At 41.7% G+C, this 22,647-nt stretch overlaps 3 protein-coding genes across 4 annotated transcripts; 2 read left to right on the top strand and 1 right to left on the bottom strand.

The window, feature by feature from the left end:
- The first annotated feature begins 183 nt into the window (after nt 1–183).
- On the top strand, nt 184–4,786 carry LOC126393697 (betaine--homocysteine S-methyltransferase 1-like). Its single transcript, XM_050049984.1, has 8 exons — nt 184–335; nt 1,879–2,011; nt 2,154–2,266; nt 2,436–2,627; nt 2,735–2,882; nt 3,660–3,842; nt 3,957–4,185; nt 4,303–4,786. The coding sequence occupies exons 1-8, from the start codon at nt 318–320 to the stop codon at nt 4,478–4,480; spliced, it is 1,194 nt and encodes a 397-aa protein (XP_049905941.1). The 5' UTR covers nt 184–317; the 3' UTR covers nt 4,481–4,786.
- Nucleotides 4,787–6,989: 2,203 nt separating this feature from the next.
- mrps36 (mitochondrial ribosomal protein S36) lies at nt 6,990–11,171 on the top strand. 2 transcript variants are annotated; one of them, XM_050049987.1, is made up of 6 exons: nt 6,990–7,037; nt 7,232–7,369; nt 7,632–7,728; nt 9,123–9,186; nt 9,501–9,691; nt 10,718–11,171. In XM_050049987.1, the coding sequence occupies exons 3-6, from the start codon at nt 7,675–7,677 to the stop codon at nt 10,733–10,735; spliced, it is 327 nt and encodes a 108-aa protein (XP_049905944.1). In that variant the 5' UTR covers nt 6,990–7,037; nt 7,232–7,369; nt 7,632–7,674; the 3' UTR covers nt 10,736–11,171. The 2 variants fall into 2 exon arrangements, with proteins under 2 accessions (XP_049905944.1, XP_049905943.1); XM_050049986.1 differs by lacking the exon at nt 6,990–7,037 and having other exon boundaries at nt 7,045–7,369.
- A 195-nt stretch (nt 11,172–11,366) lies between these two features.
- pdxp (pyridoxal (pyridoxine, vitamin B6) phosphatase) lies at nt 11,367–17,381 on the bottom strand. The gene is made up of 2 exons (XM_050049985.1): nt 16,581–17,381; nt 11,367–12,503 (listed from the first exon to the last, which is right to left on the bottom strand). Exons 1-2 carry the CDS (start codon nt 17,176–17,178, stop codon nt 12,157–12,159), a joined length of 945 nt encoding a protein of 314 aa, XP_049905942.1. The 5' UTR covers nt 17,179–17,381; the 3' UTR covers nt 11,367–12,156.
- Nucleotides 17,382–22,647: the final 5,266 nt, after the last annotated feature.

The raw sequence follows: 22,647 nt of genomic DNA, 5'->3' as shown, positions 1-22,647 counted from the left end.
CCCACTATCAAGTTGGACTTTACAAAATTCTTTATTCAGGGTCCAAAAAACAGAAAACCCACCCACTAGCAGGAGGACAGACAAACACACTAACAACCCCAATCAACCGGGACACTCACAATACTCTCATTCAGTTAAAGGGGGGAAGGGAATGAGTGGGCATGGCAGCTGTATAACTACTCTTGCCAATCAGAGCAGCTCCTTCTCAGACCCCTCCCCTGCTTCGGGGAGATTTATAGTGAACTTCTGCTCCGCTTCAATGTTGCTTCAACCTCTCAAAGTCCTGAGCAGTCAGGGGTCCACACAGCTGCAGGATTATGGCACCAGCAAAGAAGGTATGTGAGAACTCTTGTCCAGAGATGAGCCTGCAGAATGTCCATGTGGGGGATTCAAATGAGTCAAAATGTTAGTAATTATAATATGTTTAGTTTCTAATTGTGCAGACTCTTGAGCTCCAAATTTAAGAGAAGTGTTCAAGTTTTGAGATATTTGTGTGTGAGAATCATCTCAGTGCTCTGCAGGGGAATGGTGGAGGAGGGGAGGCAGGGGGACATTTTATGGTTGTGTTTTTGTGTTTATTCTGGGCAGAGGGATCTAGTCTTTCTAATGCATCTTCTGCACAACTGGCATATCAGGTCACATATCTGACCGCTGAACCTTTTTGAGCTGTTCATGGAGGCATAAGACCAGTAAGGCTACTATAAAGTGACTTGTAAAACATCCTGATGAAAACTCCTGGAACCCTCATTGTCACTCTCAGCAAGTCCAGTATTTATGAGGGTTTTCAGAAAGACTGTGCTCTCAAATCTGACCCTAAGTGTGGTTTAAGGTGAGGAGGATCTGGTGAGGGTTCATGACATGAGGGCACACCATGTGGAGCTTTTCACAGATTCAAATATGTGAATGAATGAGTGGATAAATAAATTAACAACTGCAAATATTTAGACAAAGCAGTGAATTCAAACTCATCACAGAGATTGCTATTTAGTCAACAGTTTACACTTTATGCCTGAATTTTGGTGTAAATGCATTTTGCAGATGCAGAATCAAATGTGAATCAAATAAACAGAACATAAGCGGAATTTTTTCAGATTTAAGTTATCGCAAAAAGTCAGATTTTTACTTTGACAGATCAAGCGTGTTGGAATCAAAAGGTTCAGGTCAATCAGTCATTAGAAGCAGTGCAGCTGTTCTCAGACGTGCAGCTGTCTTGATGACTCAGGCTCACTAAGAGAAGGGTGGCATGTGCACTGGACGAGGAAACCACTGTGGAGAAGAGGGGGAAATGTATAGATATTAGGGTTTACCTGAATACTTAGACGAAACGATTAGAGGTTACAGATAAGGTAGTTTTTACAAGGAGTATCTTATAATCTGAGTAAAGTGTTAATATCCAAACGTGAAAATTCTCATTTGAGTAGCTGTGTTTTAATCTTTTACTCTTGTAATCAAAAATTATCTGAAGCTCCTCAATTTAAGGTTTAAAATAACTTCCAGAAAGGTCCCAACCACTTTAGTATTAAGCCACACCCACCTTCGATTAAGCCACGCCCATTCCAAGTACAGATAGGAATACAGATAATGTAGTTGGTTGAGAAGAGACAGATACAGATAATGGTGTACTCGCTCATCCATAACGGATATTATTCTGCACTTAATTCTAGATTTCTAGTGTCTATATTCCTCTCGTCTAATTAGCATTCTCTAATGTAAAGCCAGGGTAGCCAGAGGTGGTTCGTAATGCTGCACAGGACCTGTTCCAAGAAGTGCTCAAAAAACTAAACCTGCAGACCCTTTGGCCTCATGGGCTCATCTTCAGCCTGCCTAGTAGTCATTCAGTCCACATCATTCTAAATATTCACTGACCCACTATCACAGGGAATTTTGGAGCGTCTTGACGCTGGGGAGATCGTGATCGGCGATGGAGGTTTTGTGTTCGCCCTGGAGAAGAGAGGCTACGTGAAGGCCGGTCCCTGGACCCCTGAGGCAGCCGCAGAGCACCCTGAAGCAGGTGAGCTCACCCTATTTCACCAACCTTAATACTCTGTTTCAACTTAAAATGGCTTATTCATTATTCTCTGAGAGTCTTCCATGCAAATGCCTTTCCTTGATGGTTTGTCTAACCATGCAAAACTGTTTGTTGGTGATTTCAGTGCGACAGCTGCACAGGGAGTTCCTGAGGGCTGGGGCCAACGTCATGCAGACCTTCACCTTCTACGCCAGTGATGACAAACTGGAGAACAGGGGCAACAAGCTCAGCTTCACTGTGAGTTAAATCACATCAAACATCTCACCCCTTTTAGAAAGCTGCGAAAGCGCTGCTCATCAGCTGTAGACCTATCTTTAAACCTGTAATCTAACTTTCCACTTACTATAGAAATGCTGATACTTGACTCCCACTTTTGTTTCACTGTAATTTGCCTTTCGTTCCACAGGGAGCTCAGATCAACGAGGCCGCCTGCGATCTGGCCCGTGAGGTCGCCAACGAGGGTGACGCTCTGGTTGCCGGAGGAGTGTGTCAGACTCCATCCTACCTGAGCTGCAAGAGTGAGACAGACGTGAAGGCCATCTTCAAGAAACAGCTGGATGTTTTCGTTAAGAAAAATGTGGACTTCCTGATTGCTGAGGTACAGATTTTAAAAAACTAACATCTCTTAACCATAGAAAACTGAATTTTTGTAGCATTTTCTGTTGAAACATTGTCCGACTGTGAGCTGATGTGTCTGTCCTGCAGTACTTTGAGCACGTTGAGGAGGCTGTGTGGGCTGTGGAGGTGCTGAAGGAGACTGGGAAGCCTGTGGCTGCTTCTCTTTGTATCGGACCAGAGGGAGACATGCACGGCATCTCTGCTGCAGAGTGTGCCGTCAGGCTGGTCAAAGCCGGTGGGTACAGCTTTCTTTGATAAACCCATGAGCATAACTTGTTACTGGAAACTGGAATCAAATGTAAGAGAAGCAGGACATGTGAGACTTAACTTTAAATGTCCATTATGTTACGTCTCCATTTGTAAATAATCACCTGAAATAAGAACTGTTGTGTTTTTTGTTACCTTAGCACTAGCTGTTTACATACACAGTGGATCTTCTTCCACAGAGTCCGCCATTTTGTTTCTACAGTAGCCCAGAATGGACATATCAGACGCTGGGTCTAGATATTTTTGCATCTGCCACCATAGTTCTCCTACTTCTCACTGCTAAATGCCACTTAATCCTACACACTAGACAAGGGATGTCAGTTAACCTTAACCACAGAGAATATTTTTGACCAGTTACACATGTTAGTTTATGGTTTAATTTTTACTTTTATTTTAAAATTAACTGGCTATCGTGAGCAAAATTAACAGAAACTGACACCCCTACACTCAGTCTTTTAAACTTGATGAACCCCTGTCCTCACATAACCTCTGGTGTGACTGCAGTGCTCTCCAAGTTGGTAAGGGCAAGATTTCTAACCAGTAGACATGAGATAAGACACATCTGTTCATAGTCTACTGGTATCATAAATGAATAAATACATTCCAACACTGTTTCCAGCTGTTATCAATGCCAAAATGTCGACCATTAAACGGAATCAGTGTCTTATAGATTCAACCCGAACCTCTTGTGTTTGTGCTATGCTTATCTGTAACAGTCAGCTCACACTGACGCATGTTGTCGTAGGTGCCCAGATTGTTGGAGTCAACTGCCACTTTGACCCAATGACCTGTGTGAACGCTGTCAAGTTGATGAAGGAGGGAGTGGAGAAGGCCGGGCTGAAGGCTCACTACATGGTGCAGCCCCTGGCATACCACACCCCCGACTGCAACTGCCAGGGATTCATCGATCTGCCAGAGTTCCCCTTCGGTAATAATACACTGCGCTAAATGTAAAATTTACCATTGCAGCAAGGTCAAGCATTTAATTAATAATATTAATAATATTTAATAATATACAACTGATTTCTAAATCTTCTTTCAGGTCTGGAGCCCAGAATCCTGTCCCGCTGGGACATGCACAAGTACGCCAGAGAGGCCTACAACGCTGGCATCCACTTCATTGGTGGCTGCTGTGGCTTTGAGCCCTATCACATCAGGGCTGTTGCTGAGGAGCTGGCCCCCGAGAGAGGCTTCCTCCCAGTTGCATCAGAGAAACACGGCAACTGGGGTGCTGGTCTGGAGATGCACACCAAGCCTTGGGTCAGAGCCAGGTCAGAGGCAACTTTTAATCTGTCGCTGAATATTAAAAATATGCACCTCAACTCAGTCATGTGAAACATCAGCTCCTCAGCACCAGTGACTAACTGGTTTGACTTTGCCTTTTCTAGAGCCCGTCGTGACTACTGGGAGAACCTGAAGCCAGCCTCTGGTCGTCCTCTGTGCCCCTCCATGTCCACCCCCGATAGCTGGGGTGTTACCAAGGGCCACACTGACCTCATGCAGCAGAAAGAAGCCACCTCTCAGGACCAACTCAAGCAGCTGTTTGACAGGACAAAGAGCCACTGAATCCGTATGTGTCTTTCAGACAGCTGGCAGCAGACCTGAGTCGTACAGCCGTGCCGTGCAGCTGCTGACGCTTCAGTGGTGGGCGCTATCTGTATACAGTGCTGCAGCAAACGTAATGTCAGGGGCCGAATCTTGACTTGAGACTGTTGCTGTTCTGTGCAATCTGTTGATTGTGAGCCTGTCTTTTGTATGTAGCCACAGGGGCATCTCAAGTCAGGAGTCGGCCCGTGTTAAGATCGGGACCTTTTTGTTTTCCATGAGTCTGGACCAGTTTGTTAAAAAACACCTAATAAAATGTGAATTGGCCACTTGACTGTTGATGTGTTTTCTTGCTGTGAATCATCTGTATTGGACATTGGACAGAGCTATTCAACCTCTGTTTTATTTGTCGCAGATATGTTGATACTTTACATTTCAATTTTCAGTTTTGGTAAATGTGTCACTATATAGGCACAGAAACAACTTGGTTAGGGTGAGGAAAACATCATGTTTTGGCTTAAAATACACGGTTTTGTCCAACAAACATGGCTGGAAATGTCCCGATGCCTCGTTAAAAAGTTCCTGTTGTTGCTACAAACACAGCTGGACATTTTTCTGAAAACTGTATCGTTATACTGACGTTGGCTCACAGAACATCTGATGATGAGGTGCACATTTAAACAGGATCCAGGAAGTAAACTTTATTGTAGTCATGGTAGGTGAAATGTTCTAAGGTGATTGTCGGATGTTTGGTTGTTGTTTTTTTTTCTATAAAAAGGAATATTAAGCAATGTTAGTAAGGTTACCATTTTTAACTCACGTCATTAATGCATCCACTATGGCATTACTCTTAGTAACAACAGTTAAAACTCAGGAAACTTAAAACAATAAACACAAAACAATCCGTCAGCTTTAAATGATACATACAGGATCAACAGAGTAAAACATCATAAAGGTGCAAAGTCCATATACCACTCACGTCAGTCCCCTCTTTATCCTGCCTGGTATGTTTAAAGATAAAAAGTCCCAGATCTGAAGGGCGCTGTTATGTAATCTTGGGTTGAGTGGTCTAGTCAGGAGTGACAGTCTGATGCAGGTGGGGTGGAGACTGGTGATTTACCAGTTCCAATCTCTCATTAAGAAATACAAGGTTTAGTCTCCCAAAACACGGCCTGCTTGGCAGGTAACTTGCCAAGGTCTCATGCCAGCCACCATCCCTGCCTCCATCTGATGGGAAACTCAGCTCATATACATGCAATCTAAACTACGTCACTTTAGAAATGTTGATATGATTCGTTTGAAACATAAAAATGTAACATATGTGTGGTTTGCAGACATCTTGTATAATGTCAGCTTTTTATTCTGGCGACTGGGCTGAACTATTATGCAGGGACATACGCAACATAGACTTGAAAATGTCAAAATAGAGCAAAGCTTTAATGAAATAAAATCTATCATTTAACTAAGCCCATATTAGTGACAGAACATTAAACAGCATGCACATATTAACACCAAGGTTTCTCTCTGCAGTCTGCACTATATATCATACAATGAACATGTCATAAATGTTTTGACATTATCTCATCTCACACATTAGGTCAGGGGCTGGGGATTAGCTTTATTGTTTATAAGTGTTGAATTACACATGAGTAAAAAAAGACATTAAACATTATAAGGCTTTAGAGAACCATGCAATAAATAATGGATCCAGTAGATGGCGGTGTTGCGCCTGACCGCACTTACAAAGAGCCTTTTTAAAAAAGATGCTCCACCAGCTTGCAGTAGTGGTAACACGTTGGTTTTATTATTGGGTGCAATAATTCAGCTGCTGGAATATTCTGTGTAGTTTTCAACTGTGGAATATTTTTCTGTATAGCCTACGACTTTATCATGCGCATAACTGTATATATTTCTTATGTTTAATATTATTCTACTCTTGTTTGTTTTATTGATGCATGTGTTGTATTTAAATTTCACACTTAAAGCCTCGGTCCAGCGATGATATATATATATATATTTTTTTTTTTTAATATCCTAAGCACTAGTGTTAAACGCAGAAGCATAATGCACATTTTTATTTATACTTTTATTTCATACTCTTATTCTTAGTTTTTATAAGTCTCTGTTCTTTACATCTGAGTGACTGCATTTTCTCCTCAGGGATCAATAAAGTATTTCTGATTCTGATTTTGAAGTCAGGATATCCTGCTTCTGCTGCTTTGATTTTGAGCACCCAGTTTTGTTTTGTTTTGTTTTGTAATCTGTTTAATGTCATGTGATTCCTATTATGTATTATGTAGGGCCAATAATTGCTTTTATTTAGGTTGTAAATATATAGCAGGGTGACTGATGTCTGTCTCTATTCTAGTATATGTAAATAGTATGTCTATGTGCAATGCAGCATGACAGATTCGTGCTTTAATCTGTGTAAAGCGCACTGTGAGTTTACTTCTGGTGACACATCTTCTCTCATAAACGATCTCTGCTGATTTCCTCGCCTCTGATTGGACGAGCCTTGGCCATTTGACCTGCTATCGATTTTTTCTTTCTCCAAGGCGGAGTGAAATTAAAGATAGGGGTATGATATTTGTCTTTGACCTAGCGCAGTACTCTTATATTGACATTTTAAGGTATCACAGAGACAATTTTAGTGCTCTGTAGTAGTTTTAAAGGGGATAAAAGCCTCTGGAGCCTCACCTGACCTCGGCTGGTTGTGCTTTACAGCGGATTAAGGTGTTTTATTGGTCTATTTCTGTATGTCCTTTTTGACAGGAAGCTAATTTACAGCCGGGAGTGACAGCAGGCTGCAGTAACGTTATGGCCTGAGGATTTGACCTCGCAGGGACAACCACAGGGTCAACATATCTATCTGCAGCCTGCCATAACCGCCAAAGAGATAAGGACAAAGAGGTAAAGTATCGCTAATAACAGACTCAAAATGTAGCTTTATTGTTAACCATATACTTACCGTATAGTCACACGTTAATACGATTAATATTATTGCTGTATTGTCTAAATACCAGTCTCCTATTGATGCTATTCATGTGTGTACTGTGAGAGGCACCTTACCCTCTCTGCAGCATTACCATGAACCGCATCCTCTGGACCACTTATGGTATAGACGCCACTGTTTGTAGTGACGGGGGCGCCATCTTGTGGTGTGTTTCCGCAGCTGCAACGAGCTGTTATACCGGAAGTGAACCCGTGAGGTCATCATGGGAAGCAAAGTCAGCTCCAAAATGGCAGCCCCCGCCGCCCGAGTTATCCAGGTAATGCTGCTCCTGATGTTTTTCATGACTGTAGACATCAGTGTGTTGAGCCCAGATTATTGTTGTGGAGTAAACATATCATTTTTCTGTTGTTTGGATCAAGTCGGTTGTTTTTGTTGAGGCCTTTTTAAGTGACAAATCCCGTCGTACCCTTGTTGGTGTCCTTGTTTAACCGCAAAACACACAGAGAAATGTTATGTACAGCGACAGAAAAGCTTTTCCCTGACTGAATTATTATCAGTGGTTATTGATATTTACCCTGTTATCCCGGTCTGTTAGTGCTATTTTACAGAGTCAGATCTACCCAGGATATAGGCTAACCTTAGCTAACTTTGTCCATACATGAGGTTTAGCTAAAAGCAGCTGTCAGTTAGGATAGAAACTCATTATTCACTATTATTCAGTCACTTAATAGTTGGTTATTTTGTGATGTTCTCTCACATAAACATGCCTGACAGCCTTTTTACTTGTAACAAATGTTAAATTCACAGCCTAGCAAGCATGTAAACAATGTTCGTATGGATTAGGACAGCATCTAATGATTATTTTTATATGTCATCAATTAAGTTTTTGATTATTTTTTGGTTGCTTGATGAATTTTAAAACAGTTTATAAGAGTACCTCTCTTTATTTTCCAGAGCAATGTTTTTTATTTTCATCTCTAAATTTGCTTTGTTTTGTTTAGTCCAGTCCCATTTCAGGATTTAAAGTCTTGTCATTTATAGATGAGCAGTTGCTGGTAATGAAACTCACTCCAATAATGCTACTATAAAATGTATAAAAGAAACACACGCAAGCTAAAATGAGGATTCCAAGACATGAGACACAACACACAAGATAGTGCAGAAGTCAAAATATTGAATGAAAATATGACATATATAAAATAAAAGACTTTGCTAGGCTGCTGGACAGCAGCGATAAAATGAATAAATTGTGATACAGTCAAGATAAAGAAGACAATATTCTCGTGAATCCCTGAGGGGAAATTCAAATTTTTTCACTCTGTTGTCATATACACACACATTCACAAACAGGACCTATACATGCATTAAATGGAGAGATGTCAAAGCGAGGGAGCTGCCTAGAACAAGGGCCAGAGCAGTGGGGGGTTCAGTGTCTTGCTCAAGTGCACCTCGGCAAACAGGCACCTCTCCAGCTACCTGTCCACGCGCCATACTTTCGCACAGGAACGTTACCATTAGCCATAGAGACTGGATGGTTTAACGCCACCCCAGAGGAGGACAGAATTTGTTTGTTGTGTAATTTAGGTGTTCATCACCATTGTAAATCGTTCTCAGAGGCAGATACCTCAAATATTCCACAGATGTTTGGGGTCACCTGACCCTTTATCTTACACAGTTCACACAGCTGCTTGTTTTTATGTGTGTTCGCAGGCTGTTCGGCCTCACGCTCCTCTGATCAAGTTCCCCAACAGACATGACATGGCACGGCCCAATGGTAAGTATGATGAAAGTAACTAATGGTCAGACAGTGGACATAGTCTTCCTCTTTTATTGTTTCACATTGAATTTGTTCTGTCTGTGCCCAGCATGCCAGATGTTAACATCACTTCAGGTTGAGATCATGTGTGTACAGTAAATCTGCAGTGTGGTTAGAAATGATTGATTTGAAACAGTGTAAGGGTAACTAGAATTTGACCCAACACATGAACTGTTATTGTTTTATGTTTTCTTAACTGATTATGTGTAATGTCTCCTCAATGCTTCTTGAGCTACTCTTATCAATACTGACTTTTTTCTTTCCATTTCTAGTCCTAGAGGCATTGAAAACGTTAGCAGTTGATTTACCACCGCACAACAATCCAGCGCCGCCTCCGTTATCAAGACCTCATGTACCTTTGACCCCCATCTCTGGCACGCCAGACACCTTGGCCTCTATTCAGCTACTACCTGCAAGGTACCGCAGGAGACCGGTGGCAGTGGAGGAAATGGAATTCATCCAGGTGAGGGGTCAAACAGAACACCTACAGCTTGAGGCCCAAACACACCAAGCCGATAGCAAAGAATTAGTGGCGATGGAGGCCAAATTGTTGCGTCGCCTCACGTTGCCTGTGTCTAAGCCAAAAAGTTGTACTTGAACACACCACAAGGACTACAGCCAACGATCAACTAGCATTTATGTTCTGCGCCTGTGTGAGAGGAAATAACTCAGCAGTAGTCTGAATCTGTCGTTCAAAAAGAAAACCGGAAGATCAACTGCATGGATTCAAGAAGCTACCTTTTAGCTATAAGCTACCTTATATTTACCTTGGGCTAGCAAACAGTAACACAAACCAATACAAACTGTTTCCACTAAAGAGCTCAAAGGTTAAAAGAAACAATTTTACCTAATATAACAAGATTGTTTTTTTAATCTCACTCCCTCTTAACATAAGCCGTTTGTTCGCTTTTCTCACTTCCGTTTCTCTTCTTGTGCACTGAGTTGAACTGCCAATCAAGAGTGATTTCATTCACCCACAGCCTCTTCTGTCTCTGATGCCGAATGATCACGCTAAATCAGCCGGAAAAAAGGCCGACAAAGGCTGATATGGGCCGACTAGTGCCAGCAGTGCAAGACATACCACAATAAGTAGGGCAAGAGATGCTCACCAACAACCTGACATTGACTAAGGGCTGATTATTGGCTTGGTGCGTCAGTGCCGTTAGACTGTACCCAGAGCATTTCACTCTGACAAGTTGGCCTTTTAACTTTGGTATCAGTGAGAACAATATAACCTTTGTCTTAGAGTCAAGATAAACCTGCATAGTTTTCTTTGGCCTTAAAGCACCCATAGAGTTCAACTGTTGTCTGCATTGATACTGTAGTAGGTGGTGTGATGTTTTACGATTTACAGCACCTTACAATAATTTTACAACTAGTTGGATAACTTGAAAATGTAAACTTAAACCTGTGCAGTCTCATGCCATGTTCCTTATTTATAGAAGTGTTTTTTCTTACAAATTTGTGTTCTTTCTGTCTTTCTTGGCAGCGTGGTGGACCAGAGTGACACGAAGCGACTCATTCACTGCAACCAAAGTCCTTACTTGTTGGAGATCAGTGTGTGTCTTTAACTTTGTTCCTCAGCACAAGACAACCTAATGCCACATGAGACATGATGTAGAATAAAGTATTGGATAAATCCTGTTAAAATGTACATACTTTTATTTTCTAGATGTTAAATCTTAATTGTATTTAAACGGATATCTTGGTTGTTATAACGCACAGCAAAGCCATAACCAATAGCGTCCAGGTTTTTCATACTCACTGTACTGTCACTACAGCTATTCCTCCAGGTTTCTTGTTTTTGTTCAACATTATATCCGCTTGGTTTTTCTTAATTTTGTCATTATTTTATTGAGCTTTACTTGCACTACCACCACACTTCAATCCAAGCACAAGGCTCTGGTGCATAGAATAAAATGATTTCATGCCTTTCACTGCAATCCACTAACTCGTCTGTTTGTTGGACCTAAACAAGGCTGAAGAGATGCTGGAAATCAAGTTGAATTATGACTAAGTGGAATGGTGTTCATGTGAACTACTGCTGGATTTAAATGATTAAAAGCATATTGTATTTTGAATGTGGTGTTCTTATCATGCTTGGCGTAAACGCTTAGACACAAAACAAGCAGAAGATAAGGACGTGAACATATTTAGGATTAATCTCAAGTATTTATTGTTGTTACGGTTGCTGGCATGCTCTATATGGTAAACATTAACAACATTGAAATTTCACAACAGTGCAGTATGACCAGCCACCATCCATGTGTCACAGGTTTTCTAACTATGAGATCAGTAAGCTGTTTAGCACTCGGATGAATATTGGCACAAGTAGCACAGACGTGACAGAAAGGCCAAAAGTGATTATACACTTCACCTGTCCATCTGCCTGGCAGATTGTCATTTTCACCAGAGCTGAGAGAAGCTCGTACAGTTTCAGTTTTTAATCATCTCCTCTTGCCGTGAGTTCATCGAGGAGAAGTCACACCCAGGTAAACACATATGAGAAAACAAAGCTGCATTAGTAAGCACATGTCTGTCTTCTGGCTAAAGTAAAAGAAAACCAGCTCCTAAACACATGAATGCCGTTAGAGAGCAATTCATGGCTTTACAAAAATACCTCTGGATGTTTAAAACCCAAATATCAAACACCAGCTATGAACTCTGAAGAAGGAAGTGCAGTATATTCATATATCATATAAACACTTACAGCAACAAGAACTGTCAGGTCACAAATGGGCACAACACTAGAAACACTGAGGTATGCACTGGATTACTCTGATTATTTCGGGAGAATATTCTGTCAGCGCCGTGTTACTGAGGAGTGGAACTTTTTTTTTTGTTAGTTTTTTTTTTTGCCAGACTAAACATTGCACTTGAAACGCAGTAGAAGCAATCTGTGCTCCGTACTGGAGGCGAAAGGACTCATCAATTGCTCTGTTCATCCAGTTCCTCAAAAGCGGGTAAGAAATCAGCGATGGTGTCCACCACGTAGTCGGGCACCAGGCCCGACTTGGTGGTCAGCTCACTATTCCTGTACTCCTGGGCCTCCTCGATCTGAGACACGCCGGTGAGAGTGAGCATGGTGTCGAGGCCGCAGTTGGACCCAAACAGCATGTCCGTCTCTAGGCGGTCCCCGATCATCAGGCACTGGGCGGGGTCCACCCCGCTGAACTGACTGGAGATACACTCGAACATGAAGCGGCTGGGCTTTCCAATCACAGTGGCTTTGCGGCCTGAGGACACCTCCAGGGCTGCGGTGAGGGACCCAGAACCTGCAGAGGGTGCAGAGGAGACAAAACATTAGATTACAGTGAATCTTAGGACACATCCTCCCCTCCATCCTCACACTCTGATTCCTCTTCTTTAAGTATGTTTGGGTGCCACTGAGATATTGTGTATCACATGTCACTTATTCACAGTGAGTAATTCGTCTGTGTGCCTGAAGGCCACAGCAACCCACACACTGTCACAAACACCAATGTAACACATAGATTAAGGCGAGCTTTATTCTGCAGTGCTGATTAATGGTTTTAATACTGCCAACTTGTTTTTGCATGTGCTAGTCTGCTCCTGTTCACGTACAGTGCAGCCTACATAGGGCCCAGTGGCTACCTGATAGTGGTATCAAATTCCTCAGATACTGCCTAAAATGCTGAATTGGGTATCGTTGATTATAGTCTATGCACCGATCCCATACTTGGCTGTAGGTGTGAATGTGAGTGTGAATGGTTGTCTGTCTCTATGTGTCAGCCCTGTGATAAGTCTGGCGACCTCTCCAGGGTGTATCCTGCCTCTCACCCAATGTCAGCTGGGATAGGCTCCAGCCCCCCACAACTCCTAACAGGATGAGCGGTTACCGAAAATAAATGAATGAATGAATGAATAAATATTGTTACGTTAGCTGTTAGCAAAATGTAAAATTAGATAACAAAATAAAGTTAGATGGTGTCATCCTCTGTGTTTATCTCAAGGCAATTGAATCGAACGCAACTGGACTTGGTTTTGTCTTAGAAGACGTTTCACCTCTTATCCAAGAGGCTTCATCAGTTCATGCTTGTCTGACTAGGCTGGAACTAGTCTGACAAACTGGTGTGGAAGCACCCAGGTATTTAACCTCTGGGGAGGTCTTCACAAGGCCAATGATGTCACTGGTTCGTTAGTGCTCCAATGGTGTGTCAACGACAGTCGTTGAAACTCCTGCTGCAACGCTGCAATTGGAGTCGTTAGACTGGGTGCTTCCACACCAGTTTGTCAGACTAGTTCCAGCCTAGTCAGACAAGCATGAACTGATGAAGCCTCTTGGATAAGAGGTGAAACGTCTTCTAAGACAAAACCAAGTCCAGTTGCGTTCGATTCAATTGCCTTGAGATAACTATGACCTGGATGAATGAGAATATCCACAGGCATCTTCTGTGTTTGTTCATCTTTTACCTCAGGGTTTAACCTGAGCCATGTCATACAACAATGATAGCAATCATTTCACAGCCATAAAAGGCCAGTAGTGTAAAGTTGCATTTATTTTTTTAATGTAATAGTAATAGCAAGTTCAGGTTATCAGAATTGTAACGGAGATGCTATTTTACAGGGAGACATTGGTTTCAGTTCATTTCAGTGCAACATGCAAATTAGAGTCCAGGTTCTAGAACCTTTAACTGGATTAGGCCCTGAAGCCTCACATTTCCTGGGGCCCTGAAAGACTCAGGTTCTGCATCATGACCTCACTTTCGTATAGTTTCAGGAGCATTTTCGTCTTTATAGTGACAGTAGGGCAGAGGCAGGAAATGAGGGGACAGAGGAGGGGTGACATGCAGCAGAAGCACCAGGCTGGACTGGAATCGGCATCATTGCAATGAAATGGTGGGCATCTTGAAAACTTGGGCCACCAGGCCTCTCTATTATCACCTGATCTTGAGGCCCTGCAGAATGGTTTCAGTACCTTTAATGTAACAGTTCATGCTGCACTTATATGATGTATGTTCATTCCTAAATAAATGTGTGTTTAATCAAACTGGGAGCATGAGAGCACTGGACAGTCACAGATAAACGTACTTGATAAATGTACAGATAAATTGAGACATTTCTGCAACAATGGGGCTTCCACAGACCAGTTTAAAGCATGATTCGTGTAATTTAGGGAGTGTATAAAGAACAGGGTGTACTGGGTGTTTCTGCAACAAAAAATCTAATTCATTTTCAGATAATTTCTGTTCATCTACAGCTTCACTGAGAAAGCTGTCTATCTCTTCGGCCATATACCTACCTTTATCTCAGCTTTGTGTCTGTTTATTTTGTCCACATTAAAAACGTAAATCTATCTGTTTGTTTTTGGATCCTCACCACAACCGCGCACCTCTATATATTGTTTACCTTTTTGGAGTTGTGCACACTGCTGTTTTTCAACAGTACTGGACAGTAGGGTAAATATACTGTAGTGAAACTGCCACGTGTCGTCTGTTGTGTGCACTTTACATGGTGGGCTACACAACCAAAGCACAAAGAGCAAGAAGAATGGCAGTCAATGGGGGGCCCCCTATTCAGCCATGGGTAATCCATCACAGTAAACACCATGTGTATTTGTATTTTATACTAAATAAGTGTGCACTGCGGCAGAAATGAAGCTGGAATTTGCAGGATTAGCCTTAATATATCAGGTCATGTTGCATTTACATGATGCATATTTATTCCTAGATAAATATGTGTTTATTCAAACTGACCTATATTTACCCTTTGGTGTTCGAGTAAATACACTGTAATGAAGCTGACACGTGTGGTCTGTTGTGTGTGCTGTACATGGTGGGATACATGAACAAAGCGCAGTGAGAAGAAAGGCAGTCAATGGGGACCCCTTCCTATTCAGCCATGGGTCCATCACAGTAAACACCATGTGTGTTTGTATGTTAGACAAAATAAGTGTGTAGTGCAGCAGAGATGCAGCGAGAATGTGCAGGTTTGATCCTGAACAATAACTCTACAGTTCTGTTGTTGGTTGGAAACAATTTTGTTCATGCTGGAAATAAACAGAGGCTGTCTAAGTCTGCTACAAACCTCCATGTTACAGTGGATACACAGAGTCACTCCTCTCCACAGATATCATACAGAACACCACAGCTGATATTCTGCTGTCTCACATTTTAAGTGCTTTACCAACTTATATATTTACTGGAGCTTAAGTCTGCAATGTGAAGAAGCTTATAGTGAAGATTGGCTTTTATTTTAGACATAAGACTCGTTTTACTGTCAGTGCTACGAAAAAACTTGTGGAGGCCACTTTTCTGTCTGTGGCTGATTATAATGACACATTGTATGCCTCCATTTTACATGGCCTTGATTCAGTGTACCATGTATCTCTGCGTTTAATTACACATGCAAAGTCACATACTCACCTCTGCACTCTATGATTTGGTGGGTTGGACATCTTTGACAATTCGCAGACAACAGCACTGGTATATTTTTTATCTATAAAGCAATATTGGGTAAACCTCCAGCGTACCTCTGCACCTTTCTGTGTGTTTTAACAGATCTAGGGAAAACTGCATTCTCCTACTCTGCACCCGGGACATGAAATAATCCTCAAAAAGATCTAAAATTAGAAACATTTCTATCCACTGATGAATTTAAGGGCATCATTAAGAATGTGGTGAGACATGTGCTCATTTTTCTTGAGAGACCATTATGTTTGAATAGTTGTCTTTTACTGTGGATTTTTGTATTTTATGTTGTGTTTATTGCATTTTAAATGTATTTTGATTGGCTGCTACTTCGGCCAGGTCTCTCTTGTAAAAGACATTTTCAATCTTAATGGGAATTCCTGGATAAATAAAGGTAAAATAAAAAACAAAAAAAATAATAAAATACAAATAGACATACTGTTCACTGTGACGGACCCATGGCTAATTAAGGGGGGTCCCCATTTACAGCCATTCTTCTCACTCTCTGTGTATTGTTTATGTGCCTCATCACCCTTTGGGCCCACCATGTACTGTGCATTGCACACAACAGACTACAGGTCAGCTTCATTACAGTTAATTTACCCTGACACCCAAGGGTAAATATACATATCTTTGAATAAACACAGATTTAAAATGTGTTTTGATTGGCTGCTACCTTGGCCAGGTCCCAGGTTTCAAGCTTAATGGGACTCCCTGGTTAAATAAAGGTTAAATAAAATAAAATGTGCAGCTGTATGGAGGAAAAAAGAACAATATAATAAAAATCTGTGAGGAATGCTTAAAATAGTTCCTACAAATTGAGGATCTAGCTGTAGCTGACCTCCTGGGCTGCTGGACCTGTGCCCAATGTCAGTAATCTATGCATGCTTGGCACTGACACAAAGATCATCACCACCATACCTGGCAGTATCCTTCCACTTGACAGAGGGTGCCAGGGGTCGTTGTCGGTGGCCAGGAACAGACAGTCCGGGTCCCTCAGGTAGCACGAGGCTTTGGCCAGTTTGAGAAAAGTCAGTTTGTCATCATGTCCCACCAGCACCGCCTTGACGTCCGGAGCCAGGGTGCAGTTATAGATGGTGGCGTCCGGGTCGTCCGCCTCCTCCACGCAGGGGATGCCCGCCTCCTGCAGCTCTCTGCGCAGTCCGTCGCAGCCCATGACGAACACCTGGCCGCGGACCTTGACGACGTCTCTCAGGTAGAGAGCCGAGCAGTAGGACGAGCTGAAGATCTGCTCCAGCATCACGTCGGTGAAGCCGAGCCGGGAGAACTTGTGCACATAATTCTCCCGGGGCCTGGTGCAGTTGTTGGTGACGAACACTACGTTTTTGCCGTGCCGTATCAGCGAACTCACCACCTTCGCCGCGCCCGTGATCGCCTTCTCTCCGTGCCATATGACCCCGTCGCAGTCGAAGAGGATGAAGTCCTTCGCTTCGAGCAGACTTCGGATCTGCGGACCTCGAATTTTCTGGCAGCCTTTGAACCCAAAGGCGCCTGCCATTCCGGCTTTTCCCTCGGTCTCTTCCGTCTTTCACCTGCTAGTGGTCCCCCATGGCAACGGCTGGTGCATAATGTGGCGAAGACGGCGGGTGAAACGATATGAAAACAAATCAATGTCAGGAAATCACATTGCAGAGTCCTTGGTGCGGTTACATACACGGACAGCGGGCTACATAAACATTGACGTATAGCCACGCCCACGTTGTCAGCACCGACCAATCAAACGGCAGCGCTTCAACCAATCAGGTTCGAGTGTGTCACAAGACTTATATGAGCAGCATCATGAAAATTACATTGCGCCCTCTTTGTAGCTGATGGACGCTTTTACATTGCATTTTATTTTTATTTTATTTGTGTTCACAACCTGTAAATAACAGAGCTACATAAATAAATAAATTATAAATAATAATAATAATAATAATAATAATGATAATAAAATGTATTTGATATATCACCTTTCACAGAAATGTAATTCACAAATTGCTTCATAAAATACAATAAAACATGCAATCAATAAAAACAAAGGCAATATAACAAATAAAACAAAGCAACAAAATAAAGTTAAACATAAAGCAAATACAGGCTACTGAGGCCCCAACACACCAGGGAAACAAGTACGAGACAATTTAGGGTGGGACAGAGGCCATTTTGAAAAGATGGGTCCTCAGTTGTTTTTAAAAATTTCTAAGGACACCGCAGACCATAAACCTAATGGAAGAGAGTTCAAAAGTGTTGGAGCCACCACTTCAAAGGCTCGATCACCCCTCATTTTGAGTCTGGAGCGGAGGACAGCCAGTGGGTCCTGTTCTGAAGACCTAAGGGACCTACTGATGATATACTGTATGAATGGAGGAGATCACTGATGTATGCAGGTGCCTGACCATGGAGGGCTCTATACGTGAGAACAAGAAACTTGAAGTGAATCCTGACCCTGATAGGAAGCCAGAATAAAGACACTAAACGTCGATTCAGAGAGGATTTGTTTAGATAAGTAAAAGGAGAGTTGCAGTATTCCAGTTTCTCTTGGGTTGGACCCCCCCCCCCAACACACACACACACACACACACTAAAATGACTCTATTCCAAGTAAAAGTTCTGCTATCATTATGCACAGTGGCCCCTCTCTTTGCCTCCCAGAATGTTATATATAATGCCTATATTACTTTACTGGATTATTGCTATTGAGACTATAATGTGTAAACAGCATTTTAATCTTGTAGCCAGTTCAGTTGGAGCTAATAAGTTCATATATATTATGTTGGGTAGATTAATGTATAAAATGTACACACAAGTAGCCTAAATCAGTGGTTCCCAACTCATGGATTGTGGTCCAAAAGTAGGTCGTAGGTCCATTCTGAATGGACGGCAAGTGACTCACAAACATGTCAAGTTTGGGGAAAAAAACCACTTTATTTTGAAGTACAGTGAATTTTTGGCACGGCGTTTATATTTTGAAGTGCTGTTTCTTGCTACAGAGTGAGTGAACAACGGACAGCTACTTGACAGAGCTTGACAACATGGCTGAAGTATGATGCTGAATGTATTCAACCATGTGGACCTTGAACTAGTGACTAAGGAGAAATCTGGATCCTGTGGTTGGACCAGTTGGGGACCAGTGAACCACTGGCCTGGGTATGCTGGGTCGAACATTGTATGTAATAGGTACTGAGTAATATGTTGCACTGCATCCACTCTTTGTAGTGTCTGTTGTAATTTGTATTGTTGTGTGATTTTGTTGTTTGGTTAAATGTTGTATTGTATTTTTATAGTTGATGTTCTGGGATGCAAGACAAATGTCAGAATCTTATTCTGACAGTAAGGTGAAATCAAATAAAAAATGACATATTTTACAAGATTACAGTATTTTTTAATATACAATTTTATTTCTAATATAATGACTATATGTGAGATAAATGTAGTGGAGTAAAAGAATAAAGTAGCATAAAATAATACTCAAATACGGTACGAGTAGCTCCAAACAAATAGATGTGTTGCATGTATCACCTAGACATGTAACCAATAGCAAGAATCATAAAGTTTTCAACTTCATCATACTCTCAGTTGACTGTTTATTATTATCACAACAAATGCAATCTAGTTGGGATGTGGCTCAGGAGGTACAGTGGATTGCCTACTATTGCTCTAATCGAAAGATTGGTGGTTTGATCACCAGCTCCTTCTCCAGTCTGCATGTCGAAGCATCCTTGTACAAGATACTGAACCTTAAACAGCTTCTGCGGAAGCATATTTTGTTATAAATCAGTTCAAGGAGGACCTACATGCAGACTAACAAGCAGGTTGAAGTTTTTAACAAAAAGCGAGCTTTAATGCAGCTGATAAAAATACATCCAGAACAGGCAAGTAGGTAAAAGTCCAAATGAAAGCAGAACCAAAGCTAAACTGAAAAACCACCAAGAAAAATACAATGAACTCGGGCAAAAAAACCAAACAGAAGACAGCACAGGGAACAACACCAAGAAACACAGGGATGAATGCAGGACAAAGACCAAAGGGGAAACACACAGGAATATATACACAGAAAACTAATGACAAGAACGAGACACAGCTGGAGTAGGAGGACACTGGCAAAAGGAGGGAGATGGGGATTGGCTTACAACAAGGGTGTGGAGTGGAACACTAGGGTGGAGCAAACAAGACTAATACAGAACAGGTGTGAAGGGAAGACTGTGGGAACAGGGAAGGACTAACGAGACAGGTGTGACAAAAAACAGGCGGGAAAACATACAAAGACAGGAAGTAAAACCAGACAAGAAGCAGATTAAACATGAATGAATAACATGAAAGAAGGAACACAAACAGAACACTCCAAAACAAAGTCCTTAGGATAACTGAATATTAACAAACCCAGGATCATGACATATTAATGTAGAAACAGAGTAGCAGGTGGCACCTTGTATGGCTGCCTTGACTAGCACTGTATGAATGTCTGTGTGGATGTAACTCTGTATTGTAAAAGTGCTTTGACTGGTCAGAAGACAAGAAAGGTGTCATTTATCACTTTCAATACCCCTTCAATAAATCTTGCCTTTAGGACTCTAAGAGGCATTTCTAATTTTTTGGCCAACCAATATATATAAATGAGGTTAGATTAAATATTAGAAACACCTCCTGGTAGAATGCAATACAATTCCACTACAAAGTACATCCTCTAAAAGGATCACACAGTTGAAAAAAGAACATTATAACCTTCACGAAGGAAACATTTATTGCAGGACTGATTCTGTGTATGGTTTTGTAAAATATTTATCTAGAAGGTAGCCAAGTAAAGCCATCAGAAAAAAATGTAATGGAGTAAATCTAGTGGAGCAGTAGTGTAAAGTTGCGCAAAATTAACAGTAACAGTAATTAACAGCAATACATTGGTGGTCATGAACCAGATACTGAACACTGCCCCTTTACCAAGAGTATCTGAACACATTTAATTGCTTTGTTTTCTAGAATTGGTTAATTCCTGTCCAGAAAGCCATGATTTATTTAGACACACGTCTCACTCTCAGTTAAGTCGTCTTCTCAGGTCACTAGATGGGGCTCTAACCAACAAATCTGAGCTTCAAAACATCCACTCAGAATAACCACCGTCACTGCTGAATACCAGCTCAAACCATGTTTAATCAAAATTGACATTAGAGCTGCGACATCTCTGTCTGACACCTGTAGTGAAAGTGTCCTGGTTGTAAATAAGATGTAGACAATTGCAATTCCATCTTAAATTAAAAATGAGAAACAGCACAGTAAATTAAATGCAGCTACAGTATCAAAACAGCCAAAAGTGGCAGTTTATTACTTTTTGGAAAGTTGTCTGTTTTATTCTGGTCACTACTGCTTCTATCTTCTTATTCTGGCAGCTATGTTTTTCTGTTTCCTCCCTTGAACCATGATTTTCCTGTATTCTATTTTCCATTCATGTATTCTTCTTCTGCTTCATTAATGTTTGCTCTTTTTTGCCCCGTAATGCTTTGGCTGCTCTGCCCTGCCTGTTTTGGATAGCGTGCGAGACAGGGGAAGACTCACTGGCACTTGCAACTGCCAGACAAATAGACAAATGAAATGCAGGGAAGGAATGGACAGCTGAATGGACAGGGAACAAGCTGTCCTAATTGGTCATTATTTCCTTGCTAATCTATATTTTCCTCCCTGCTAACCCCCAACACAGATGTGAAGAGTGGAAGGGAGGACAGGACAGAGAGGGGGGGGGTCCTCCAAGGCCTGGTCTACCCTCAACAGTGGCTTGAGCGCTGACCGTGAACATTGCTGTTCGCTTTTGTGTCTTGTTTAGAAAGAGGAAGGGGACTCAGTGGAAACCAGAAGAGGAGGGTGTGGGGGTCAGAGTTGAGACTTGCAGGTGGTTAATCATTGAAGAGCCAGTAGACCATAACGCTACCCCAAACACACACGTGCATACACATACACACATGCATACACAAACTTTGCAGGTAGAGCATAATTCAGGTACATTCTGTGACATACTTTGTCTACATTAAACCAGTCAAGCAAATCAACACAAAAACATTCTTAACATTCATACACTAAATTTGGACAAATGCAACGACACAAAAGCCCATCAGTGTTGCTTAGTTAACGGTGTATGTGCATGTTTGCCTGAGTACTGTCAACCACCCCTGCTTGCAGCACAGCCAGGTCAAAGCAGCACGGAGGTGTTGGACAACATGGCGCTGCAGTACAAATGAGACGTCTGGTAGACATGACGGCGCTGGGAGGGGAGAGGGCAGGACACTTGGCATTAGGGATATTCCACTGGAGTGAAACTTGAAATACAGAAAGTGAAAATCTTTCAGGGTAGAGAAAGGACTCAAAATGAAAGGCAAAGTTGAACAACATTATTGATGGCATCAGCAGTTTTTTTTGCACACTAATGTTGTTACCACTTTTAAACTTGTGTAATTTTTCAGCTTTGCAGTAGTTTGCAGCTTTCATTTTGATAATGAAAGGGAATGTTCTGGGAAAAAAACACCTTTTTCTAAGTTATGCTTTTGTCCTTGGTCCAGTGTGTAAGATTCAGAGGCATTTAGCAGTGAGGACTGCAGACTGCAACCAGATGAAACTTCACACATGTGCCAAGTGTGAACTCCTAGTTAGGATTCCCTCAGTGTTCATTGTTCAGGAGATTTTTACCAGGAGTCAAATTATATGCGGAGGTCTCGTCCTCTCCAAAACAAATCGACCCAGTGATTTAAACTGGTATAAACACTGAATAAAGCAGTTTCACATTAAAAATCTGTGTTTTTCCGACGCTGTTTGGCTTGTCGCAGTGTTTGGTTTGTTGACTCTGGGCCACTGTAGAAACATGGCAGTGGTACATGGCAGACTCCATGGACAAGGACCTGCTCCATGTGTAGACATAAGCACTCATTTTGAGGTTACAAAAAACCCAGCAATTCATATATGTAAGGTGATTTTACACTAAAGAAAACATAGATGTTATATTCAA

This window comes from Epinephelus moara, chromosome 8 (assembly GCF_006386435.1).
Source record: "Epinephelus moara isolate mb chromosome 8, YSFRI_EMoa_1.0, whole genome shotgun sequence".
NCBI lineage: Eukaryota > Metazoa > Chordata > Actinopteri > Perciformes > Serranidae > Epinephelus > Epinephelus moara.
This window is presented reverse-complemented; position numbering and strand designations above follow the sequence as displayed.